We start from the raw sequence: 26,398 nt of genomic DNA on the forward strand, positions 1-26,398 counted from the left end.
ATCTTTAAGTAGCACAATTTATTTCAACAGTGGAGTCAACAACGCACATTTATATGCTACCAAGTGCGCAAGGCACTTTCAAACATGTCATACGACAAAATCTCTGTCTTGAGGAGCTTACAACGTAAGACCTTGTTCCTGTAAAGCTTCACATAGGTTTCTGAATACGAAGGGGCTGCATGTGGGGCCAGGCGTCTGACCATGTGGCGCTCCATGCAGGACTGAGGGGTAAATTAGATGGTTACAACATAACAAGGAGGCTCATAACTGGAGAACAGCACTGGAAAATACGAGGCTTTTGAGAAGCGGATTACAGAGGTTGCTTGGCACAACGCCTGGTTTAGCTGGTAGGGCACTGGACTGGGACTCAGGAGACCTAGGTGAATTCCCAGCTCAGCCACAGGCTCCACGTGCCCTTCCCCAAATCACCTCCCTGGGACTTGGTTCCCCGCACTCCCCTACCTCCAGGGCTGGCAGCGGGGAGGCCAATCTCTGCGTCATGCTGGGAGGGGCCCCAGGGAACATGATTTACTCGGGCCCCACATGTCTCCCCGAGCCCAGGCTCACCCGCAGGTAAAGCACGGAGGCGGCACCAGGCAGGGACACAGCGCGACCAAGGCCCCGCGCGCCTGCCCAAGGGCGGGCAGGAGCCTGGCGCTGAGCCAAGGCGGGAGCGGAGATGGGGGACGAGGGACCCCAGCAGGGGAGGCGCCCGCGCGGACGTAGCGACAGGCCGGCGATGTAGTGGCACAAGGGTCACTCCGAGCTGCGGCCCCTCGAGAACGGGCCGGGCCGGGCCGGGGTCGGGCACCGTTAGACCCGAGGTGACAAGAATTCGACAGTGAGCGCACCACGTGGGAGAGAAGCTCCCAGCATGCACCGGGCCGGCTGCCCCCTCCCCGCCCAGCAGAAGCGCCCTGACCCGCTGTTTTAGCCACCCCAGCGGCGCGGACTCACCACGTCTGTCAGCACCGTACTCATAGTCCGCACGCGCCTCTCCCCCACCCCGATCGGGGGTTGGAACAGGCCGGTTCCCTTGCACGCGCCGTAATGTTTGACGTGTCACTCCAGCAAGAGAAAGGCGGCAGGCCGAGAACGCCCAGGCAGGTCATGTGAGCGAAGGCGCTGACAAGAGGGGACTACAATTCCCAAGGTGCAGCGCGGGTGCGCGGCGCGCGCAACTTCTGGACTATATCAACAGGACTCGACAGACAGGGGGGACAACACTGAAATGTTGTTCATGTGTTGTTGGACTTTCCCGAATCCAGAGCAACTGCATCAACAAAGAGTCCTGGGTAGAGTCCTGTACCTCTCAGAAGCTGCTGCTGCTGCCGCTTGGGGATGCGGAGAGGAGGGGGCTGCCGCTGACCCTCTGCAACACACCTGGCGAGGTTGGTGTGAGGTGAGTGAGAAATCAGTCCAGACGTCCTCCTTAAAGCGTGTGCTGCAGATTATTCCCTCTCTATGCGGCTCACCTCAGCCACTGCAATTAACAGTCAGTCGTTACTGTAAAGGAAGATTTCATGCAAATTGTTTAATCATGCAAATATATGCAATAATTGATGCTGTAATGATATTTATGCATTGATTAGTCATACGCTGCTGTAATTATAGTTACAAAAATATATTTACGGCTATGTAAACCGATGTAGTTATATTTGTGTGTTTGTATGTAACTGGTGGTTACATCATCATTTAAAATCAGTTTTTACTTTTTAACAGTACATTGCACTTCTGCAACATCTTCCATCCAAAAAGCTTTACAAATATTAATACATTAAATTGCTCAGCATCCCTGAGAGGCAGGTAAAATATATTATACACCATATATCCTTAATGCAGTGCTCAGTAGTCTCTTTGTATGCTGATTAAGGGACTGATCCTGAGAAGAGCTGAGCACCCATGGCTACCATTGACCTCAATCATTTACATTTTTGAAGTCAGTGGGAATTGTAGCTGGTCAGCACTTCTCAGGATTAGGATTTAGATTACCACAATAGGGATCCCAAAACTCCTTCACATCTCCTGTCTGTTGTTAACCAAGGATGACTACAAAGCACAGCTGAAGGTAATCTAGAAAGCAAAAGGATATGCTATCCTGCATATCCTTACCAACAATCTGCACTACTCAGATCCCTGATCTCAATATTTTAAGGGTACTTGTTACCAAATTCTGATCCAGAAATTTTAATAAGAGTTGAACCCATTTACACCACAGATGAATGTGGGCCATATCTGTCTCATAATGGTTTTAAATTTTTTTTTTTAAAGGACATGTGTTAATGCTGGTTCTCTCCCAGACAGTCTAGTTCAGTCCTCTTCTCACCATCACCACCCCAGTTATGTCCTACTTTATAGATAGTGTTACATGCTGAGTACAACAGAAACTTAAAGGAATTGAGTGCTAATGCTTTTGAACCAAAGAATCTCAGCACCATAATGGTACATTTTATTTTAAATGCTTAAACTTGTTGCAGACTTTGACTATAACTCTATTTGTATGGCTTTGCAGTAAAAGAAGTGAGCATAAGAAAACATCTACATTTTTCTAGTGTAGTGAAGTGTCACACAGAACCAACCATGCCTGGAGAAGGAAAATCTGACATGGAGAGGATTGGCCTCTTCAGTGAAATGGAGTATGTTACCATTGGAGATAAATATGTCACACACTATATGCGTAAGTACATTTCATTTTAGCAATAAGGATTTTCCAATAGCCGTCTAATCTGTCTTTCTACTGACTCACTGTTTTCTATTAGTCTTTTTAGAGACATCTGGGTTTTCTTAGTAACCAAAAAGCTCTCTATCTTTGCTCAGTGTGGCATAATCCATTTTTAGTAGAGGTCTGCTTAATATGTCACAATAAATGCAAAAAGAGACGGCATAAAAAAGGTAAATATTTTTCAGTTTAGCCGAGTTTTATGTATTAAGATTAATAAAAATATATATGCTGCATTTTGTTGTCCAAGTTACAGATAAAATATACTATTGAAATTACTGGTCTTTACCTACCAGCTGGTGGGGAGTAGGTGTCACGTCCAGTGACTCATCCCCCTTCTCTATCATAATTGTGGAGATTTCCAGGGGCTTCTTTTCATCACACCATGGGATATAAGTGGTGGTAGGATTCCAGCTGCTCCGTGCAAAGACATTGCAAATGGATTTACTTTTAGACTTTTGGTATAGTACATATTCTTTTGGCTTTCCACATTGGGCATTCTTTCCCTTGGAAATGTCAACTCACAGATTGTGTAGCCCTCCAGCATTTGCACGTCCCAAATGAGGGCAGCATTTTTTAAAATTTATAATGTCCTTATGACTCAAATTTTAAATTAATAGCTGTGACTTTTGAGAAATGTAGATAAATTATGTAAAATTAGGTTAACAGGCGACCAATTAAAATTTATGAAACCCCTGACAAACCAGGTAAAGTAGATTGCTCTATAGGATATGTATAGCATTTAATTACTGGTTCTCATGGGTGACTTTAATTTTCCTGATATTTGCTGGGAGAGCAATACAGCGGTGCATAGACAATCCAGGAAGTTTTTGGAAAGCGTAGGGGACAATTTCCTGGTGCAAGTGCTAGACGAGCCAACTAGGGGGGGATCTTTTCTTGACCTGCTGCTCACAAACAGGGAAGAATTAGTGGGGGAAGCAAAAGTGGATGGGAATCTGGGAGGCAGTGACCATGAAATGGTCGAGTTCAGGATCCTGACACAGGGAAGAAAGGTAAGCAGCAGGATACGGACCCTGGACTTCAGGAAAGCAGACTTCGACTCCCTCAGGGAGTGGATGGGTAGGATCCCCTGGGGGACTAACATGAAGGGGAAAGGAGTCCAGGAGAGCTGGCTGTATTTCAAGGAATCCCTGTTGAGGTTACAGGGACAAACCATACCGATGAGTCGAAAGAATAGTAAATATGGCAGGCGACCAGCTTGGCTTAATGGTGAAATCCTAGCAGATCTTAAACATAAAAAAGAAGCTCACAAGAAGTGGAAGGTTGGACATATGACCAGGGAAGAGTATAAAAATATTGCTCGGGCATGTAGGAATAAAATCAGGAGGGCCAAATCGCACCTGGAGCTGCAGCTAGCAAGAGATGTCAAGAGTAACAAGAAGGGTTTCTTCAGGTATGTTGGCAACAAGAGGAAAGCCAAGGAAAGTGTTGGGCCCCTTACTGAATGAGGGAGGCAACCTAGTGACAGAGGATGTGGAAAAAGCTAATGTGCTCAATGCTTTTTTTGCCTCTGTCTTCACTAACAAGGACAGCTCCCAGACTGCTGCGCTGGGCATCGCAACATGGGGAGTAGATGGCCAGCCCTCTGTGGAGAAAGAGGTGGTTAGGGACTATTTAGAAAAGCTGGACGAGCACAAGTCCATGGGGCCGGACGAGTTGCATCCGAGAGTGCTAACGGAATTGGCGGATGTGATTGCAGAGCCCTTGGCCATTATCTTTGAAAACTCGTGGCGAACGGGGGAAGTCCCAGATGACTGGAAAAAGGCTAATGTAGTGCCAATCTTTAAAAAAGGGAAGAAGGAGGATCCTGGGAACTACAGGCCAGTCAGCCTCACAACAGTCCCCGGAAAAATCATGGAGCAGGTCCTCAAGGAATCAATCCTGAAGCACTTACACGAGAGTAAAGTGATCAGGAACAGTCAGCATGGATTCACCAAGGGAAGGTCATGCCTGACTAATCTAATCGCCTTCTATGATGAGATTACTGATTCTGTGGATGAAGGGAAAGCAGTGGATGTATTGTTTCTTGACTTTAGCAAAGCTTTTGACACGGTCTCCCACAGTATTCTTGTCAGCAAGTTAAAGAAGTATGGGCTGGATGAATGTACTATAAGGTGGGTAGAAAGTTGGCTAGATTGTCGGGCTCAACGGGTAGTGATCAATGGCTCCATGTCTAGTTGGCAGCCGGTGTCAAGTGGAGTGCCCCAGGGGTCAGTCCTGGGGCCGGTTTTGTTCAATATCTTCATAAATGATCTGGAGGATGGTGTGGATTGCACTCTCAGCAAATTTGCGGATGATACTAAACTGGGAGGAGTGGTAGATAGGATACAGAGGGACCTATACAAATTGGAGGATTGGGCCAAAAGAAACCTGATGAGGTTCAATAAGGATAAGTGCAGAGTCCTGCACTTAGGATGGAAGAACCCAATGCACAGCTACAGACTAGGGACCGAATGGCTAGGCAGCAGTTCTGCGGAAAAGGACCTAGGGGTTACAGTGGACGAGAAGCTGGATATGAGTCAGTGTGCCCTTGTTGCCAAGAAGGCCAATGGCATTTTGGGATGTATAAGTAGGGGCATAGCGAGCAGATCGAGGGACGTGATCGTTCCCCTCTATTCGACATTGGTGAGGCCTCATCTGGAGTACTGTGTCCAGTTTTGGGCCCCACACTACAAGAAGGATGTGGATAAATTGGAGAGAGTCCAGCGAAGGGCAACAAAAATGATTAGGGGTCTGGAACACATGACTTATGAGGAGAGGCTGAGGGAACTGGGATTGTTTAGTCTGCAGAAGAGAAGAATGAGGGGGGATTTGATAGCTGCTTTCAACTACCTGAGAGGTGGTTCCAAAGAGGATGGTTCTAGACTATTCTCAGTGGTAGAAGATGACAGGACAAGGAGTAATGGTCTCAAGTTGCAGTGGGGGAGGTTTAGGTTGGATATTAGGAAAAACTTTTTCACTAGGAGGGTGGTGAAACACTGGAATGCGTTACCTAGGGAGGTGGTAGAATCTCCTTCCTTAGAAGTTTTTAAGGTCAGGCTTGACAAAGCCCTGGCTGGGATGATTTAATTGGGGATTGGTCCTGCTTTGAGCAGGGGGTTGGACTAGATGACCTCCTGAGGTCCCTTCCAACCCTGATATTCTATGATTCTACTTCTTTGAAATGAACATTTTAAGAAATTAGGTCCTTTCAAACTGTTTCCCAATTGTACTGAAAGAAAACAAAAAATGGGACACCAATTTTCTTTGTCAGTCAATATGCAAATTATCTTCATTATTTTGAATATTCTGCTAAGAGACTCAGCTGCAGAACAGCATTAATATGATGACTTAATCCAACAGTAAATTGCTCCACAGTTTTGCTCCTCGGTTATCTTTGTTTGCATTTGTAATGTTAAAACTGAACTGGCATTATGGAAAGCCTTATCTTCTCCTGACATGCCAATGCTGAGAGCAGGTAGTTTTTTCTGTGTGGCTGCTCCAACTGGCATTTCTGTTATAAGATTATGTTTTCAGTACTTTAAATTTAGTGGTAATCTTTTATTTCTTTGCTTGTAGTTGACCAATGTGCATAGGAGATTTATTTATTTATTACTTAGGGCTGGATTCTTTCATCCTCACTCTTGTTCATTGGAACTACTCGTGGCATTACTCATGATGAGTCCAGGATAACAGAGTTTGACCCTCAGTAAGAGTCAGCCTTTGTGAAGTGATGTTCATTGATTCCAAGGCCAGAAGGGACAATTGTGATCATCTTGTCTGACCTCCTGTGTAACACAGGCCATAGAACTTCCCCAAAAATAATTCCTAGAGCAGATCTTTTAGCAAAGCATCCAATTTTGATTTTAAAATGATCAGTGATGGAGAATCCATCATGACCCTTGGTAAATTGTTCCAATGGCTAATTATTCTCACTTAAAATATCACGCCTTATTTCCAGTCTGAATTTGTCTAGTTTCAACTTCCAGCCATTGGATCCTGTTATACCTTCCTCTTCTAGATAATGCTAGATGTTAGTGCAGAATAGTTATGGCCTCCCTCCAAAAGGTGCTAATTGCAATGGTATTTTTGTGTTATGGTTCATGCCACTAGAAACTTGACTGAGTCAAACAATTCATTTTTCATATATTAGGTTACTGAACAGTTGCCATATAGTATCAGCAATCAGTCACTACCACATGTGACTTACAGCTGAAAGGTTCTGTATTGCATTATCAGCCCCTTTGAACCATCCATACCCAGTCTTCATTTTTAATTTCTAAATTTAAATTAAGAGAATCTGTAGAGTTAAGTGAATATTTACAATGCTTACTTGTTTTAAAGGCCCTTTCAATGAAGCTGCAAGCAAGAACAAACAAATGTTACCTGGGGGTACCAAAATGCTGTCAGCTCTTCAGGCAGGTTACTTTGAGCCTCAGTTTGTGAGGGTTTTCGAAGGTGAAGCCTACTCAAACCCTGTGCAACTAAGGAGGCGATATAGATTGGCAGAGTCAAAGAAAAATATGGGCAAAGCATTCCTTCCAAGCAATGGAGTCAAACTGCCGTAAGTGTTGGGAAAGGCTGCCTTTTTTGTGTGTGTGTGCTGCATTAAAAATAATTTGTCACAACTTTTATAAAAAAGTTAACTGTTAACAACAGTATGGTTTTGTTTTTATGAGAAGATATGTACAACATATGATAAAGAAGCAGTGTTAAAACACAGTACTGCCATAGTCCATACACCTAATAACCAACATAAACTTAAAGAGACATTAAAGATCTCTAGCAGAATATTGTATGAAGCTAAGAGTACTGCATCATGGGAAATGGGACTAACAGAATCCGCTATCCTGAATTTCTCTATTTCCATTGCCAGAGTTCCATTACCTTGGAGTTTTTATAATACCTAATATTAAAGCATGATCAGTCCACAGTGCTGGAGACAAATGGGCACTACCAGGACAAAAGCACTACCCACTGAAAACACCATGGGATGACACCTCTATGACTGAGTTGGTCAGAGGATACAGAGACATAAATAGCCTGCAGTGCGTTTGATGTTTTGATGAAAATATTTATCTCTCTGAACAAAGACCCCATGTAGCTTCACACAATTACAGTTAAAGCAAGAGTTTATGTATCTGTTATTGGGCTAAGCAGTTTTCCTGCTTTTGGGGCTTTTTAATACAAATACAGACAGGCAGGGGGAAAAGTCTGTTATATTGAAAGAAATGTAAGCTGTCCAATCCATTTATTAAAACACAAGGATTGTCTTAAAGGGATATTAAAAACTATGGGCCAGGCTCTGGCAGGTATTTACAATCAGGCATAATGTCCCCACTCTGCTTCTGTGTCCCCAAATGTACACTTATCCTGTATACACTGTAAAGTATATGTGTCCATAATTAAGGCTAAGATTTTGTCACAGATATTTTTAGTAAAAGTCACGGACAGGTCACAGGCAATAAAGAAAAATTCACAGAAGCCCGTGGTCTGTCCGTGACTTTTACTAAAAATATCCCTGACAAAATGGGGAGCTCAGCTGTAGGGTCCCCACACCACCTGCAGATGTTGGGCAGCTGTGGGGGCTGCTTCAAGCTCTGGGGGCCCCTGCTGCCCTCAGTGGCCCAGAGCTCCGGGGTGACTTGCAACTGTGGCCCCACTGCCTGTGGCAGCTGGGAGCTTGGGGGGCGCAAGGGCGCCACCCACAGAGGCAGGGAGCTGTGGGGGGACCCCGTTGCCCAATGCGGCCAGGAGCTGCGGCCCCGCCCCAGCTGATAGGGCTGACTTCCACAACCTCCATGAAAAAATTGTAGCCTTGTCCATAATATATAGGTGACTTTGTGCCTCTCAAAGAGCCTACACCACTCTCTTCTTACTAGGAGTAGGGATAATTTTTGAGGGTGAACTGTTTGCAGGGGATATTCAAAAGTCAAGGAATGCATACGGAATAATATCCAAATTATCATGTCTTTGCACTCTATACCACATTAATAATATGAGGAGAGCATATGGACACAGTTGGATTCTAAATAGCCATGTTTACTAACTATATATAAAAATATAAAGCCTAGCTACATATATACTCTGCTGCTTTGCCAGTGTTCTGGTGGCTTCTGCAGTACTCACTACGCCAGTGGTCTCCAACATTTTTAGGCCCAAGATCGCTTTTTGAATGTAAGGGCAACCCAGGATATACTCCACCCCACTCACTCCATCCCCCCCCCCTCCGTAGTTCGCTCTCCCCCACCCTCACTCACTTTCACCGGGCTGGGGCGGAGGGTTGGGGTTCGGGAGGGGATGTGGGCTCTGGGCTGGGGCCGAGGGGTTCGTAATGTGGGAGGGGTCTCTGGGCTGAGTGTGGGGCAGGGCATTGGGGTGCAGGAGGGGATGAGGGGTGCAAGCTCTGGGAGGGAGTTTGGGTGCAGGAGGGGGCTCCAGACTGGGGCAGAGTGTTGGGTTACAGGAGGGGGTGGGGGTGCTGGCTCTGGGAGGGGGCTCTGGGTTGGGGCGTGGCTCCTGCCAGGCAGCACTTATCTCCGGCAGCTCCCGGTTGGCGGTGCTGCGTGGCTGCTGCTAAGGCAAGCTCCCTGCCTACCCCGGCCCCGTGCCACTCCCGGAAGGGGCCAACACGCCCCTGCGGTCCCTGGGGAGGGGGCAGGCAGAACGTGGCTTTGCACGCTGCCACTCTCTGCAAGCACCGCCCCTGCAGCTCCCATTGGTCACAGCTCCCCATTCCTGGCCAATGGGAGCTGCAGGCAGGAGCAGCATGCGGAGGGAGACCCCTGCCACGCCCACTCCCAGGGCCACGCTGGCCACTTCTGGGAGGAGCGTGGAGCTGAGGCAGGCAGGGAGTCTTAGCGGCAGCCCTATTGTGCTACCGGAGATCGTGATCAACTGGGAGATCCTCTAGGATTGACCAGTCGATCGCAATTGACCGGTTGGTGACCACTGCACTACACAAACCAGTTATTGGCTATGTCCAGTCATCTCTCTGTGGCTTGGGTTGTGAAAAGCTTGGAGAGTAGCCTCTTGTTCATTTTTTTGAGGAGCCAGGATTTGTCATTTTCTGCCATATGCTCTAGAAATACCATGGGTGTATATGCTATTTGTTGATGCATACTTATGCACATAGGCAGCCAGAATTTGGCCATCTAAGTAGGGCTTTAATTTCACTTGTCTGTAGTTGGATTTTCCCGTTTTTTCAAATGGAAGATTGCTAAAAAGTATCCCCCAGATGTCAGAAGGTTTGGAGAGGAAATGGGGCTTCTTCAACCAAGAGTCATCTGGGCTGAGATTCTGTTAATGGCTGTGGCGTCTAGTGGGAACGGTGTACCTTATTTTCTTTTCCTGCACATTTCAGTATGCTTGAAAATGTGTTCATCATACACTTTGTCTGATCATTCATCATAAATATCCAGGAACTGGCCCCTTTCATCTACCATGGACTGCATCACAATGAAGTAGAAGGCCCAGATCCTGGCCTGTGTCCAAGCTGTGCTCTGTTATGTGCGTACAAAGGTGGTTTTAAGCCATCTTTATGTCCCATTTCTCCACCGAGTTCTGAGTCCATCCTCTCTCCCCAATACAAAGTAGATCAGTCTCACACCGTAGCCCCTCCACTAGAGAGGTTGGAAATCAGGTGGTTCTAGGAGCCTGTATAGTTGACCCATAAAGATGGAATTATTCACTGACAGTTGAGCAGCCATAATGGGGATGTAGGAGCTGGTGTGTATATGCCTGTGCTATCTTTGGTGAGCAGAGAATGGGGAGGCGAGTGCTATCCCACTATAGTTAAGGGAGACCCACTCACTCAGACACTTCTATTACCTCTGTGATATTTTCTATAGAAACCACCCCAACCCAATAGGATTTAATTGCCATGCACACCTAGCCCCGAGCTCAAGTCTGCTGAAGTCAATGGAAGGTTGCCTGTGCTACCTTAATTTGGCCCTCTTGTACATAGGCATTGGGGTACAGTGGTTACATAATCTCATTATTTTTCCACATGACCCCTGCCTCATTTAGAGCACAAGATGGATGTTGCTCACTTAACGAACAGCAATTTGGTATTTTGTTTTCTCCTCATTGTTCAACATGTGCCCTAGGCCTTATTTACTGCATACTATTGAAACCCACTATTGAAGACAGAATTATTAATTTACTCATGAGTTTGTCTTGGGTGCTTATCACTATAGTACTCAAGGGCTTCGTCTACATTAATGAAATTAACTTCACAAAACCCATATGAGGTGAGGGGGAGCAGAGGCACAGAGAGTACTTTTTACTCTCTACACAGAGAGAGTAAAAAGTATTTACTAATTTTGGTTGCCCAATTTTAGACACTTAAGGACTCTGAAAAATGAGGTGTTAGCAATATATAACACTTTATATATTCAAGCACAGCTCTCACTGAATTCAGTTGCAGTTGTGAGGGCTCAGCACTTCTCCAAATAAGATGTCAGGGCTTCAGATTGGGAACCCAGAAAATGAGAAACACATAATTAGTGATTGTCTCTGAAAAGTTTTAAAAAAGCAAACCGCAAAACTAAAATTCCATCATGTGGCATCACACTGACCCATGTGGTTCCTCAGCAGGCATGGAACCTTTAGTTCCACCACACACATCTCTGCCACTTGAACTAGAGGGAGATAAGACGAACTTTTTGTCAGTGGGTTTCGTGAATATTGTTGACAGCAGAGGAGTCTTGGGTTTCATTCCGGGTTCTGGAAGATGATTCTCTGCCTATTTCTCCCAATCTTGATCTCTTCCTCTCCATCCCATTGAACCTGTCCTAGTCCCAGTCCTGTCTCTTCCTCATCCCTGCCTCCTTGTCCCAGTCCCATGCTCCTTACCTTTCCAGCCCCAGTCTCCACTCTTGAGGTTTCTCATCCCAGTCCCAGTCTCCCTGCCGAGAGAGTTCTGCTCTTCTCTCAGTTTGCTCTCCAAGTCCCAGTCTTCCTCCAGACTTCCAGTCTCTCCCCCTGCCCACATCTATTCCAATCTGCTTGCCCAGCCAGTCCTAGTTCCACCACTCCCACCCCAACTCCTTGTCCCCAGCAGGGCCATGGACATAGGCACCCAGTTTCTATCTGCTGGAGGGTGCTCCCCCTGGCTCCGCGCAGGCCCTGCCCCCACTCCACTCCTTCCCTCAAGGCCCCACCCCATCCCACCCCGCCTCTTCCCCGTCCAGTTCTGCCCCCTCCCCTGAGCATGCTGCGCCCTCACTACTCTTTCCACCCCCACAGTGCCCAGTCCAGATGCCACAAAACAGCTCATCAGCAGTAGGCGCTGGGAAGGAGGGGGACGCGCTGGGAAGGAGGGGGACGCGCTGATCAGCGGGGCCTGCAGGAGGCGCTGGGGGCAGGGGGACATTGGTAGGGGGGCTCCTCGCCCCCCGCCCACCTCCTCAGGAAGCACAGGACCCTCCAAAGCGCGGGGCCCGGGGCAGTCGCCACGATGTGCCATACCCTAGGGATGGCTCTGGTCCCCAGTTTCCTTGCCCAGTCAGTCCCAGTCCCCACCATGCCCACCTCCTCATCTGACTTGATCTCTCCTTTTCTCCCTCCCACTACCTCCCTGTCCCAGTCTCCTTCTCTGCGGTCCTGATCCAATCTCAGATTCCGCCCATGTTCCCTCCCTGGCTGCTTGTCTCATCCCCTCTACCCAGCCAGTCCCAGTTCCTCCCTCCCTCCCCACAATTCCTCATCTCATCTCAGTGTTCTCCACTCCCCAGCCAACGGGCTTCTAGTTTTCTTCCTCTGTTCCCTTACTAGCTTCCAGTCACAGCCTCTACTTCCCCACTAGCTCCCAGTCTCCTTGCCCAAGCATTTCCTGTGCCCCCAGTCCCAGTGTCCTTGCACAACGAGTCCCAGTCTCTCCCTCCAACTCCCTGTCACTGTTTCTCCCCCTTCACCTCCAGTCTCACCAGTCTTCTTGCTCTAATCTAGTCCTTCCCATCCCTCCTGGCCTGGATTTTCTCCTCCATGCATTAGAATCAGATAGGTTCCCCCACCATGCTGTCTGGGTGCCAGCAGCGGGGTGATCCAGAGCTGAGGAGAGACTGCCTACTGCTCTCAGTTGCAGTGCCCAACCCCACCCCAGCCTCAAGCAACTAGGAGCAGCTGTTACAAGGAAAGTCTTTCTGAATTCCTGTAGTTCTGGGCTGGAGGATGCTCAATTGCTCTGTGGGGATGGTGCATGTGCAGTCTGGTCAGCACTAGGAGATGTGAGAGGCTGAGTAGGCCCAGGGAGGATGGAATCTTTGGAGATTTTAGCTGTTTATCTTTAGCTAGTCTCTACCGAGCATTTGCAAACTGTAGTTTTTTTAAAGATTTATAATTTGACCAAATTCAACTCTATTTTTATAGGGATAACCAAATGTCCATTCCTGACACAAAAGCCACCCTTTGCCGAATTTCAAGTCCCTGCTCCAAAGCAGTGGTTCTCAACCTTTCAGGAAGCTGATTTGTCTTACATACCCAAGTTTCACCTCCCTTATAAACTACTTACAATATCAGACATAAAAATACAGAAGTGTCACAGCACATTATTACTGAAAAATTGCTTACTTTCTTATTTTTACCATATAATTATAAAATAAATCACAACTCCCATTTTGAGAATCCCTGATATAGTATATAAAGCAGCATAAACAAGTAATTATCTGTATGAAATTTTAGTTTGTACTGACTTCTTTTCATGTAGCCGGTTGTAAAACTAGGCAAATATCTAGATGAGTTGATGTACCCCCTGGATGACCTCTGTGTACTCCCAGGGGTACGCGTATCCCTGGTTGAGAACCACTGCTCTAAAGCATTGGGGCACCAGAGCATTTCAAAGAAAAGGTAGCCAGACTTTTTCACTGTGGGCAAAACAATTTTTGTCCTCCCTAAATTTAAAATTAATTTGTTTTAAAGTATTTTTAAAGAAATTGTAGTTAGGAAAATGGGCTATTTATCAAAACAATTTATCTTTCTCTAGCCTCATTCTCCAAAATGACACAGCCATTTTGGCTGAAATGGTATAGAAAAAGATCAGCTTCAAAGAGACACTTAACATGGAAAATGTCATTCTGAATGTTTAAAGTTTGGCAAAGTTATCAACAACTGAAAATGGATCTTATAATTGTAGTTAGGAAAATGAGCTATTTATCCCTGACTGGGAAAACCAAGAAATCTGCTGCTTGCCAGGAGCTAGGATTCATGGTGTGACGGAGAGACTGCTAAGACTCATCAAGCCCTCAGATCGCTACCCCTTCCTGCTTCTCCACGTGGGCTCCAATGATTCTGCCAAGAATGACCTTGAGCGGATCACTGCACACTACGTGGCTCTGGGAAGAAGGATAAAGGAATTTGAGGCGCAAATGGTGTTCTCGTCCATCCTCCCTGTGGAAGGAAAAGGCTCGGGTGGAGACCGTCGAATCGTGGAAGTCAACGAATGGCTACGCAGGTGGTGTCGGAGAGAAGGCTTTGAATTCTTTGACCATGGGATGGTGTTCCAAGAAGAAGGATTGCGAGGCAGAGGCGGGCTCCACTTAACGAAGAGAGGGAAGAGCATCTTCGCAAGCAGGCTGGCTTCCCTAGTGAGGAGGGCTTTAAACTAGGTTCACTGGGGGAAGGAGACCAAAGTCCTGAGGTAAGTAGGGCAGTGGGATACCAGGAGGAAGTACGAGAAGGAGAGCATAAGAGGGGAGGACTCCTGCCTCATACTGAGAAAGCAGGACAATCAGCGAGTTATCTTAAGTGCCTATACACAAATGCAAGAAGCCTGGGAAACAAGGAGGGAGAACTGGAAGTCCTGGCACAGTCAAGGAATTATGATGTGGTTGGAATAACAGACTTAGTGGGATAACTCACATGACTGTCCTGGATGGATATAAACTGTTCAGGAAGGACAGGGAGGGCAGAAAAGATGGGGTAGTTGCATTGTCTGTAAGAGAGCAGTATGACTGCTCAGAGCTCCAGTATGAAACTGCAGAAAAACCTGAGAGTCTCTGGATTAAGTTTAGAAGTGTGAGCAACAAGGATGATGTCATGGTGGGAGTCTGCTATAGACCACCAGACCAGGGGGATGAGTTGGATGAGGCTTTCTTCGGGCAACTAACAGAAGTTATTAGATCACAGGCCCTGGTTCTCATGGGGGACTTCAGTCACCCCGATATCTGCTGGGAGAGCAATACAGCAGTGCACAGGCATTCCAGAAAGTTTTTGGAAAGTGCAGGGGACAATTTCCTGGTGCAAGTGTTTGAGGAACCAACTAGGGGCAGAGCTCTTCTTGACCTGCTGCTCACAATTAGTAGGGGAAATGGCCAGGGAAGAGTATAAAAATATTGCTCAGGTATGTAGGAGTGAAATCAGGAAGGCCAAATCACACTTGGAGTTGCAGCTAGCAAGAGATGTTAAGAATAACAAGAAGGGTTTCTTCAGGTATGTTAGCAAAAAGAAGAAAGTCAAGGAAAGTGTGGGTCCCTTACTGAATGAGGGAGGCAACCGAGTGACAGAGGATGTGGAAAAAGCTAATGTACTCAATGCTTTTTTTTGCTTCTGTCTTCACGAACAAAGTCAGCTCCCAGACTACTGCACTGGGCAGCACAGCATGGGGAGGAGGTGACCAGCCCTCTGTGGAGAAAGAAGGGTTCAGGACTATTTAGAAAAGCTGGACGAGCACAAGTCCATGGGGCCAGATGCACTGCACCCGGGGGTGCTAAAGGAGTTGGCAGCTGTGATTGCAGAGCCATTGGCCATTATCTTTGAAAACTCACGGCAATTGGGGGAGGTCTGGGATGACTGGAAAAAGGTTAATGTAGTGCCCATCTTTAAAAAAGGGAAGAAGCAGGATCTGGGGAACTACAGGCCAGTCAGCCTCATCTCAGTCCCTGGAAAAATCACAGAGCAGGTCCTCAAGGAATCAATTTTGAAGCACTTCCAGAGAGGAAAGTGATCAGGAACAGTCAGCATAGATTCACCAACGGCAAGTCATGCCTGACAAACCTAATTTCCTTCTATGATGAGATAACTGGCTCTATGGATGAGGGGAAAGCAGTGGACGTGTTATTCCTTGACTTTAGCAAAGCTTTTGATACGGTCTCCCACAGTATTCTTGCCAGCAAGTTAAAGAAGTATGGGCTGGATGAATGGACTATAAGGTGGACAGATAGCTGGCTAGATCATCGGGCTCAACAGGTAGTGATCAATGCCTCCATGTCTAGTTGGCAGCCGGTATCAAGCGGAGTGCCCCAAGGGTCGGTCCTGGGGCCGGTTTTGTTCAATATCTTCATTAATGATCTGGAGGATGGCGTGGATTGCACCCTCAGCAAGTTTGCAGATGGCACTAAACCGGGAGGAGTGGTAGATACGCTGGAGGGTAGGGATAGGATACAGAGGGACCTAGACAAATTAGAGGACTGGGCTAAAAGAAATCTGATGAGGTTCAACAAGGACAAGTGCAGAATCCTGCACTTAGGACGGAAGAATCCCATGCACTGCTACAGACTAGGGACCGAGTGGCTCGGCAGCAGTTCTGCAGAAAAGGACCTAGAGGTTACAGTGGATGAGAAGCTGGATATGAGTCAACAGTGTGCCGTTGTTGCCAAGAAGGCTAACAGCATTTTGGGCTATATAAGTAGGAGCATTGCCAACAGATTGAGGGACGTGATCATTCCCCTCTATTCGGCATTGGTGAGGCCTCATCTGGAGTACTATGTCTAGTTTTGGGCCCCACACTACAAGAAGGATATGGAAAAATTGGAAAGAGTCCAGTGGAGGGCAACAGAAATGATTAGGGGGCTGGAGCACATGAGTTATGAGGAGAGGCTGTGGGAATTGGGATAATTTAGTCTGCAGAAGAGAAGACTGAGGGGGGATTTGATAGCTGGTTTCAACTAGCTGAAAGGGGGTTCCAAAGAGGATGGATCTAGACTGTTCTCAGTGGTAGCAGATGACAAAACAAGGAGTAATGGTCTCAAGTTGCAGTGGGGGAGGTTTAGGTTGGATATTAGGAAAAACTTTTTCACTAGGAGGGTGGTGAAGCACTGGAATGGGTTACCTAGGGACGTGATGGAATCTTCTTCCTTAGAGGTTTTTAAGGCCTGGCTTGACAAAGCCCTGGCTGGGATGATTTAGTTGGGGATTGGTTCTACTTTGAGCAGGGGGTTGGACTAGATGACCTCCTGAATTCCCTTCCAACCCTGATATTCTATGATTCTATTATCACTTTTTTGAAGTTCTTCCAACTTTTGTTTTCTGTAATAGCAAAATCCCAAATTTGTTTGCCGTTGCCTTTGATGATTAGCAATGCCTTTCACTAGTTGGGGGGCACTGATGGAAGTTTTATATATTAATATTTGTTTTCATATGTTTACATGGCTGATGTCGGCTGTTATAAAATATTTGTAAGAGCCTGCATGCTCTTTAATAAAATGCATATTTGGGACATGTATAGTTGAAGCTAATTCCTTACAGGGGTCCTAAGCCCCATATCAGGAAATTGCTCTGAAGACCCTGGCTACCTGGGCCTGAGAGTACCTCTTCATTCTTAAAAAGTGTTGGGAAAACATACAGTAGGAAATTCAATACAAAAAATGTTGGTAAAATATAGTTAAGGTTGTAAATATCTAAAAATACCCTTAATATAAGGTTGACATAAAAACAACAACAGTGAAAAGCAGGAACATGTTAAAAGAAAATGTAAAGCAAACAAACCAAAAGCCAAACATTGACGAGTGTGGACATGCACAACTAAGGTGCCCCAAAACTTTAACTCTGTCCCCATCTACTCCCATTGTGTGCCTCTACCACACTGTGCATAGGATCATTGTTGTACATGCGGAATGAACAGAACCTCAACTTTTGTATGTTTACTCCAAAAATGTTAGTTGCTTGTTTTTCAGTTAATATCATTCAGAATTTTGAAGCTATAGAGCACTGAATGGGTACGAATTATTAATTTATTGTTACTAACAATAATTATTGTATTATGTGTTTATTTTATATTTCAGATGCGGAGTGGGTACTTATTATGGAACTATAGGTGGTCCATATCCATTCTTCAGTGCACAACTAAGAGGGAAAACAGCATATGCTCCTCCTGGAAAGAACCTTTACACAAATCCTGGAAAGAAAGGAATTGGATATGGGTAAAATATTCAGTATAATTTCCTGAATAGCATTTCATTAAATGCTGAACTTTGAAGTCACCATTACTAATTTTCTTTACACAGATATCCAAATCTTACCATAGGTAAACAATATCCACACTCAAGTGAGGTGTATGAAATCGGAAAAATGAATGCAAAGGTAAAACTATTCAGTAACTTTATTTAATCACTATTTGCAAACAGTTTACCTTTCCTGTGGTTTTTCTTTTAGCCTAAAGCAACCAGTATTTATTTATTTGCCAAGTGGACTGCAGATAAATTGCCTTTTTTGTTAAATATATCATTCCTTTCCCTCTTAGTCACCCCAGCACAGAGTCCTATTGCTTGGGCTGTGTAGTGGGCTAAGGATTTGACCCAAAGTATTGAATTCAGAGAGAGAAAGAGAGACCCAAATTAATTTTTTATTTATTTATTTATTTATTTATTTATTAAATAAAATACAGTAAATACAGAAAAATACAGTAAAAGCTGTTTTATCCAGCATATTGGGGGAATGGGGGTGCCCAGTAAGTGAAAAATGCCAGTTAACTAAGAGGGAGGCAGTTTGGGTGCGGCAGGGAGCTCAGGGCAGCAGGTTGGGGCACGGGAGGGGTTTCAGGGTGCCGGATCCAGGGGGTGCTCACCTCAGGCAGCTCCCTGTCCTGGCCACTCTGAGGCAAAGGTGCAGCAGGCGCCTGCAGGCACTGCCCCCGCAGCTCCCATTGGCTGTGGTTCCCAGCCAATGGGAGCTGCGGAGCTAGTGCTCTGGGCAGGATGGTGGCAGCATGCAGAGCTGCCTGCCGTGCCTCCGCCTAGGAGCAGCCAGGACAGGTCGCTGCTTGTGAGGAGCTACCCGAGGTGAGCAGCCCCCAGATCTGGCACCTTGCACCCCCATCCCCCTCCTGCACCCAAACTCCCTCCCAGAGCCCACGCTCCATACCCCCTCCCGTGCCCCAACCCACTGCCGGCCCCGCACCAACCAAACTATAAACCGGAATTTCAGTGAAGATCAGAAATGCCAGTTTATAGAGCTTTCCAGTTGGTGAAGTGCCAGATAAAACAGCTTTTACTTTACTTATATTATAAGTTTCAGCATCAAGAATGGGGTTTTGTTTGCTACTAATTCACATTTGGGTTAGAAAGGTTAATTTTTTATTAGTTTGAATGACCCAAATTGCAAATTTTTTTGGTAGTTTGGGCCCAAGTTGCAAAGTTCAGATCCAGAACTGAACCCTGTGAAGTCTGAGGGTGTTTAGATTTAGGGTTTGTTTGGGGCTCATCTCTGATTAGAAACATGTAACATAATACAAGTCCGACCACAAATAGGGGAGGAGCTCTCCAGAATGACTAAGGGCTTGTCTACACTACCGCTTAAGTCGATGTAACTTACATCATTCAGGGCATGAAAAAACCACCCCCCTCAGTGACATAAGTTACATCGACTTAAAGCGGTGTCTATACTGGGCTATGTTGATGGGAGACACTCTCCTGCCGACATAGCTTCCACCTCTCATTGAGGTGGAGTAACTACATCGATGAGGGAGTGCTCTCCTGTTGATGAAGCACATCTTCACTAGATGCAGCTGTGCTGATACAGCACAGTAGTGAAGACAAGACCTGAGTTTCACACTGTCACCACACTGTGGTGGCCTCCACACAAGTTCTCTGTTCAGCTCTTCAAATAGAACACAAAAGAGAAATATCAGGGACTGAACGGAGTTAGAGAATGAAGTATCCTCTTGGTCTTAGAGGTGGTTGGTCTCTACAAGTCAACCCATAGCCGGTCATTGTGGTGAAGCTGGAGGATAAATAAAGGACTTAATTCTCCTGGGTTGTCAATCTGGCACATCTTGCAAGCTCTAAATTTAAATTAAAAAAAGGTGTACCACCAATTGTATAACTCCCCAAAGCCTGTCTTCTCCTTATGCAGTAGAAGCACATTGTTTTGGTTGCCACAGGTACCTCTGTCCTCTGAAGGAGGGCAACATTTGTTTCTTATTCATTAAGCAGTGAAAATTTGCTCCCCATCATTAGCATGAATTAGCAAGGTTGTACTGTATTTGTAATGTTAAAGTCCATACATGTACCATGTGTCCTTTAATTAATTTGAGATCTTAAAGAGTTTTTTAATTTACTTATTTTAAGAAGTCATTAAATTCTTCTTTTAGTGTGTCATAGTTTCCTAGCATTTGTTGTTCTCAATGGATTGTTTCGTTATGCATTATGTTGTGCCTAAGGTATATGTAGAAGCCAGGATTAACATTGGCAGAGGAAATAACATTAAATACATTGCTAAAAGTAAGTTTTTTTTCAAGATTGAATTTAAATCTCTTTTTATTTTTTTCTATTCAGAATAATCTGAGGTAAAAATGCCCAAGGTAATACCTTTAAAACTACTTATTTTACAGAAGGTGCATGAAGACCATTTGCGTTTGGTTAAAGGAGGGCCTTTCAAGTTAAATCTCTATCCTCGGGAATATTTTGACATAAATCCATATTTTGATGATAAACCTTTGGCACCAGCTAAGAAACCAACCCCAGAAAAGCCAGTTGCACACCCCTTTAAACCAAGTTCTCCTGCTAAAAAGGTGAGTCTGTTCTCTTTAAGTACTGTAGCAAAAAGTGAAAATCAAAATATTTGGTGGTGTTCTTGTAGAAAGTTTAAATCATATTGTATAGAAGACAAAAATCGTAGAAGAGTAGGATTGGAAGAGACCTGAGTAGGTCATCTAGTCTATTCCCCTTCACTCAAGACAGGACTACGTAATAACTAGACCAGAGGGTCTCAAACTGTGGTCCGCAGACCACCTGTGGACTGCGAACTCCATTCAGGTGGTCCGCGATAGTTCCCTCTAAGGTGCGCGCCTGGGAAGAAGAACTTAAGTGCCTGCTATAGGAGTCCTGGACAGAAACCCAGGGTAGAGGCTGGGATTGAGTTCCCCTACAGACAGCCAATGAAAATCCTGGTGAAGCCCCTGGACAAGGCTTGTAAGGCCCAGTGGGTTTAGAGTTGTACTGTTATTGGACTGAACTCTGACTTACCCCCGAAACTGGGAGGCTAAAAAGTGACCTGGCTGGAGGTATAAGTCACCAGACTAAGGAGGGCACTAGCAGATCTGAATGGTGGGGTCAGCAAGGTTAGAGAGAGGAAAACCCTGACAGTGCTGCACCAAGCCACAAGGTGGTTCACTGGCTGGTGAGTCACTTTGTCATATAAACCATGTTCTAAATAACTTGAAAAAGGCTTATCTTTAAAATCAGCACAGAGCAATTGTTAAAATTTAGTTAATCAAATTTATATGTAAAGTTGCCCGTTTTCGACCAGAGCAGCTAGTCAGAGTTCGAGGCCCTGGGGATGTTCCAGTTAGAAGTATAAATTGATGGAGTCTGGTATTTTCCTTGATACACTCTTGTTTATTTACAAGGAATGAACAAAATCCTGTGTCTCTGAACGCAGAAAGAATCAAGAACAAAAGGAACAGTTTCTTAGCTTACAGCCCCCAAGCCAACCCCAGACCCAAAGCTCACTCTCTAGCTTGTTCTAGAGTCATGCTGTGCTTACAGGCTCCTGCTTGGCTTTCTTGCCTTTCCCTCTCTCTATGTTCTTGTCTGTCCTTAATTTCTATGTGCTCACTCTTCACACACACCCTCTACTCAAACAATACTCAGCCAAAAGCTCCTGGGCAGGTTCAAACATGCCTTTTGTCTTGGGTGGGGGTTTATGCTTACAGTTATGTTAATTGAAGGGTGAGTTCACACCTATCAATCTGAATGAGGTTTTAACTCACTGTTAACAAGGTTTCACCCAGTTCATAACAATAGGAATAAAATAAGATAACTCCTCCACCTAGCACTCGTCTGAAGGACTCAGAACTGTGCAGCGCCCCCAAATCTGAGAGCACCAGGATGCAGGTGGTACCACCCCTTCCTCACCCTTCTCACTGCTGTTCTAGTGGGAGGGCTGGTAGAGACTAGCCAGTGGTGCATCTACAACCATATTGTCTAGTGCTCTGGGCATGGTTAGGCAACATGCTGATAATAATGCTTGAATCCTGCCATATGGTATCACTATTGGTACCACCATTGGAGCTGTACTGATGGGAACCAGTGGTGATCTTTATCGGTTCTGTTTTTGCCTCAATAAAACCCTAAAAAAATTTGAATTTTTTTTTACAATCCCCTTTATATTTTTAAAATTCTTTCCTCATAATCCAGGATATATAGAAAAGAATTTGTCCAATCAAGTATTCACCAATATAATTATTTAAATTTGCTTAACAGTTTCCTGTTGACTTTAAACACATGTGGTATGTGGTTTTCTGATATGTACATAATATGATGTGATTTGCCATGCTGTGTTCTGGGTTACCTTTGTATGGAAAAATACAGTTAAAGCAATTATACTGTAAATTAGCACTTCGAAACTTTCCTTTTCTTTTCCAGGCAGGAGGCATGAAAGCAGGAACATTCGATCCTTATCCTTCGCATTCTGCTGAGCCCTATGTGGTTAAATATTCTAAGCCCATCACAACTAATAAAGAAGGACGGATTTTTCATCCTCCCCCTGGATCAAAAAGCAGGCCTTCTACAAGTATAATGGCTTTAAATGTCACAAGGTAAGCACTTCACATTTACTTTGATATTTCATATTTGTAGTTTATAAAATAGTAAGAATTTTTTAAATAAATTAAAAAGTAAATAAAAGTCAGTAGTGTTTCTTTCCCCGGTGAACAATTAGTTAATGACAAAAGGATAAGACACATATAGACGAAATAATTTTCAGAATTTGTTCCTCCTCTTTTGTATATTCTGATTAATTTAAAATGAAATTATGTACCTGTTGACCTTAAGAAGCTGTATGATATGATATCATTGGCCTGCTCTGTTCTGATTCTGACATCCTCTGCCCTTGCTACAATGTACAGAGAACCAGGAACATATCTTTATTAAAAATAAAACAGACTTTTTTGTTTCTATTGTATATGTGAAATAAAATTGGCTCCCTCTGGTGGCCAACATAAAACCTGTAATAATGGCTAATCAAAGCCAGTACAGCCTGGAGCATGGTATTTAAATTGGGACTCTGATAGTTGCTAATTTCTGAGTGCTTCACTTTGCAACATTAACATTCTTTTAGTATAGGTTTATATACAGTCCATTTCTTAAAGTTCTTGTGTTATGTTGTTTATATTTAGAATATATTTGGTCTCAGTCCTCATTTGTCAAAACTCAAGAATTCACAGTAAATAAACAACTAGATTGTTTTCTTTAGATTCTCGTAGCAAAACATTTTCAAGAGCAGACACCTAATATTTGCATACAGATCAATTAACTACACATGCAACTATGATTTTTGCACGCACACCTGTGTAGTGCGAAACATTGTAGGGGAACTCCAGATTAGCTGCACACTCTTGAAAATTTGACACATAGGAATGTGTTTCACATTTGTGATTTAGATTTTTTTTAATCTTCAAGTTGAAAGTATATAATATTCTTCCCCATCATGTCCGCCACCAAATGCTCTTCTAATTGCCCTCCTTTTCCCACGATGCCCAGATGCTGGAGGTGAGCAGCCCTGTTGTGTTGCAGAGCCAGTTTTAAGTTTTTATTTATACCAATAAGGCTAAACCAGAATGTTTGATGCTCCACATATACCTTTATTAATTATTGAAACTAAGGCCTATCTACACACAAATGTTGTACTGTTTTAAAGTGGTACACATCCTTTTCCCAGTGTGGATTCAGTTATACTAGATAAAGGTGCCCTATACCAGTATATCTTAATCCCCCTTCCATAAGGTAAGATGTTATAAGGCACCTTTGTACTAGTATAACTGTGTCCACACTAGAGGTTCTACCAATATAACTATTTCAGTAAAAAGTTACACCCCTATTTGAAATAGTTATTCTGGAACAAAAAACGTGTTTAGACTAGGCCTTAAACTTTAAAAATGGGTAACTGGTAGTAAAGTGCCATTGACTGCTGCCAGATGCAGTCAGGATGGGCTTGTTGAAAATAATAGACAGAACTATTAAATCTAACATAAGCACTAGGGAGAGAAATGGAATATAGTATTTCAAACTATCTCCCATGTATTCCATCCTAAAGAAATCTAAAGAACGCAGTTTAATTTATTTTCTCATACTATTACTTCTCTTGAGTTTTGGGAGATAACGGTGATACCAAACTTATTCTATGAAAATTATAGCTCATAAACATTAAGAAATGCAATGAGCAATGTTTTGTCACAATATTCGCTTTCACATTGCTTTACAAGTCTTTGTTTTTTCCCTGAAAAGCTAATGCTCTGATATTTAGACCATGATCCTACAACTGAATTTGCTAGCATGGATTCCTGCATTCGTGCAGAGCCCTGTTGAAATCAGTGGGACTTTCCATAGGTGCAGGGATCCATGCTTATGGATCCTGCTGCAGGACTGGAGGCACAGTTTGTTTTGTTTTAGCAAAAGTTGTCTTTAGATCTAATATACTTGTGATTGGCACATCTAATGGAAGCTTTGTTTCACTTAAATTTCAGATCGCTAAATGTAATGAACTACAAGACTGCACACTTGATATATTAGCTTTGAATAGTGGGATAAAGAATACACTTCTTGGACTTTGTAAACTGTAACAATTCAATAATTAAAGGGCATTTGAAGTAAATAAAACTTTTGTGGAAGATAGAATTCAGTCAAATAAGGCAAACCCAGATTTTAATTGTATCCTATTTGAGACTATAGTTTATAAATACATAAATTATGTACAAATTATATTTGTTTAAAGTGTGAAATTAAACTATATTGATACAAATTTTATAGTTTACTTGTATTGTTGGAGAGATTTATATGTCGAACATACACACCAAAAAGTATTTTAGATTTTAAGTTTTTATATAAATGTTATGATGGTGGCATCAATAAACAGCAATTACCTCTTCTGAGATGATCAGTATTTATTAACCAGAGATAATATATTGTGCAAAGTAAAGGTATGGTTTCCCTTTAGAAACAATAAAGATTGATGTTCATCTTAACCAAGCCAAAACGCATTACTGTATTTGGATTGTCGTCTTCAAAAGAATACGCCTTCTGTTAAGATGGCCTTCTCAAAATAGACACCATCTCCCATTGTTTACAAAACGGACTGAGGCCATAACCTGTCAAAGCAAACATGGCCACCACTTCCATTCAGCTGCACTTCACAGTGCTCCTCTCTCTGCCTCTTGACAGCATAAACTGCTGTAATCTTTCTTAAGGGCAGTTTGGCTTCACTTCCGTGAAGGGGAAAAAACTGAAAAAATCTATTGTGTCTTAAAAAATCAGTTTCTTATAACCTGAGACCACAAACACGAACTTTAACCCCCTCTTCACATAGCTCAGCGGTTTGAGCATTGGCCTGCTAAACCCAGGGCTGTGAGTTCAATCCTTGAGGGGGCCATTTAGGGATCTGGGCCAAAAATTGGGGATTGGTCCTGCTTTGAGCCAGGGGTTGGACTAGATGACCTCCTGAGGTCCCTTCTAACCCTGATATTCTATGATTCTATGAATTGGTATAAGGTCCAATGCAGTGTAGCTCGAGCCATGTCAGTCCCAGGCTATAAGAGAGGCAAAGCGAGTGATGTAATATTTTTTATTGGACCAACTTCTGCTGGTGAGAGAGACACGCTTTCGAACACACAGAAAGCTTGTCTCTCTCACCAACAGAAGTTGGTCTAATAAAATATTATTTCCTCACCCACCTTGTCTCTATAAGCTCTCAGGTATTCAGGACAGTTTGTTAGTGTATCAAAGCTAAATTATTACAAAAATCCACAAAGTATCCAACTTGAACATTTAGACATACAAAATTGTTACACAAAGATAATGTTTTTATGTTAACATGTATTAGGAGACTCATTTTAATACCAAAAGGATTCTTGGGCTATCCTACCACTTTGTTATTCACTGAGTAATAGCCAAAAAAAAAAAAAAAAAAAGTAAATAAAATTGAGACTGAACATGATGTTTTTCAACATTTATTTGTATGAAAATGAAAAGTAAAGTATTGGCCAGGTCTTTCAGTCCTTACTTAGGCAAAATAACCATTGAGATCAATAGAGGCTTTGCCTGAGTAAAGTTACTGTGGGACAGGACCTACTAGTATTTATATATTTTAATTTATATGGCAGTTTTGGTGTTTTCCAAGTCCACGGACATCAAGCATGGTTCATTTCTTTTTTAATTTAAAAGTTTTTATATTATTGAACAGGTATTAGTAATAGTGCTGTCCTTTGACGTTTTGGTGTCATCTTCATAGGAAATATCAGAAAGATATATGGCCAATCATTTGGATGCATTCATCATTGCTGAACTCTCTAGATCAGTGCTTCTCAAGCTATCTGATGTGGGGGACTGGCAATTTTTTTTTCCAATGTGCACGCAGACCGGCAGCCGATGCGTGCCGGTCCGCGGACCACCACTTTGAGTAGCACTGCTCCAGATTCAAAATCACTAGGTAGCAGAGCAAACTGTACTGTATGTCTTCTTGACTGCAGTT

General features: G+C 43.9%; 2 protein-coding genes across 4 annotated transcripts in view; one reads left to right on the forward strand and one right to left on the reverse strand.

Moving 5' to 3' along the window:
• UFSP2 (UFM1 specific peptidase 2) overlaps positions 1 to 1,124 on the reverse strand; it is a 38,526-nt gene extending 37,402 nt beyond the window's left edge. Inside the window, exon 1 of one of the 2 annotated variants that reach the window (XM_074951264.1) lies at positions 958 to 1,124. In XM_074951264.1, coding sequence (XP_074807365.1) covers positions 958 to 981 — 24 coding nt within the window. In that variant the 5' untranslated portion in view covers positions 982 to 1,124. The remainder of the gene's footprint in view (positions 1 to 957) is intronic. The other variant, XM_074951265.1, reaches the window with a different exon arrangement.
• On the forward strand, positions 1,038 to 26,072 carry CFAP96 (cilia and flagella associated protein 96). Of its 2 annotated transcripts, none has more exons than XM_074951267.1 (8): positions 1,038 to 1,402; positions 2,553 to 2,677; positions 7,064 to 7,283; positions 17,719 to 17,856; positions 17,941 to 18,016; positions 20,265 to 20,444; positions 22,300 to 22,472; positions 24,399 to 26,072. In XM_074951267.1, exons 2-8 carry the CDS (start codon positions 2,581 to 2,583, stop codon positions 24,442 to 24,444), a joined length of 930 nt encoding a protein of 309 aa, XP_074807368.1. In that variant the 5' UTR covers positions 1,038 to 1,402; positions 2,553 to 2,580; the 3' UTR covers positions 24,445 to 26,072. The 2 variants fall into 2 exon arrangements, with proteins under 2 accessions (XP_074807368.1, XP_074807367.1); XM_074951266.1 differs by having other exon boundaries at positions 1,040 to 1,402; positions 2,513 to 2,677; positions 24,399 to 26,071.
• The last annotated feature ends 326 nt before the right edge of the window (positions 26,073 to 26,398 follow it).

The sequence above is a fragment of the Natator depressus genome, chromosome 4 (genome assembly GCF_965152275.1).
Source record: "Natator depressus isolate rNatDep1 chromosome 4, rNatDep2.hap1, whole genome shotgun sequence".
In the NCBI taxonomy this organism is placed as follows: Eukaryota; Metazoa; Chordata; order Testudines; family Cheloniidae; genus Natator; species Natator depressus.

Excerpts from the sequence above, each read along its gene's own strand:
- CFAP96 (XM_074951267.1), top strand. The coding sequence starts at position 2,581 with ATGCCTGGAGAAGGAAAATCTGACATGGAGAGGATTGGCCTCTTCAGT. Across the intron at positions 2,678-7,063 it reads ATATGTCACACACTATATGC|GCCCTTTCAATGAAGCTGCA; the intron begins GTAAGTACATTT and ends CTTGTTTTAAAG. Across the intron at positions 7,284-17,718 it reads AGCAATGGAGTCAAACTGCC|ATGCGGAGTGGGTACTTATT; the intron begins GTAAGTGTTGGG and ends TTTATATTTCAG.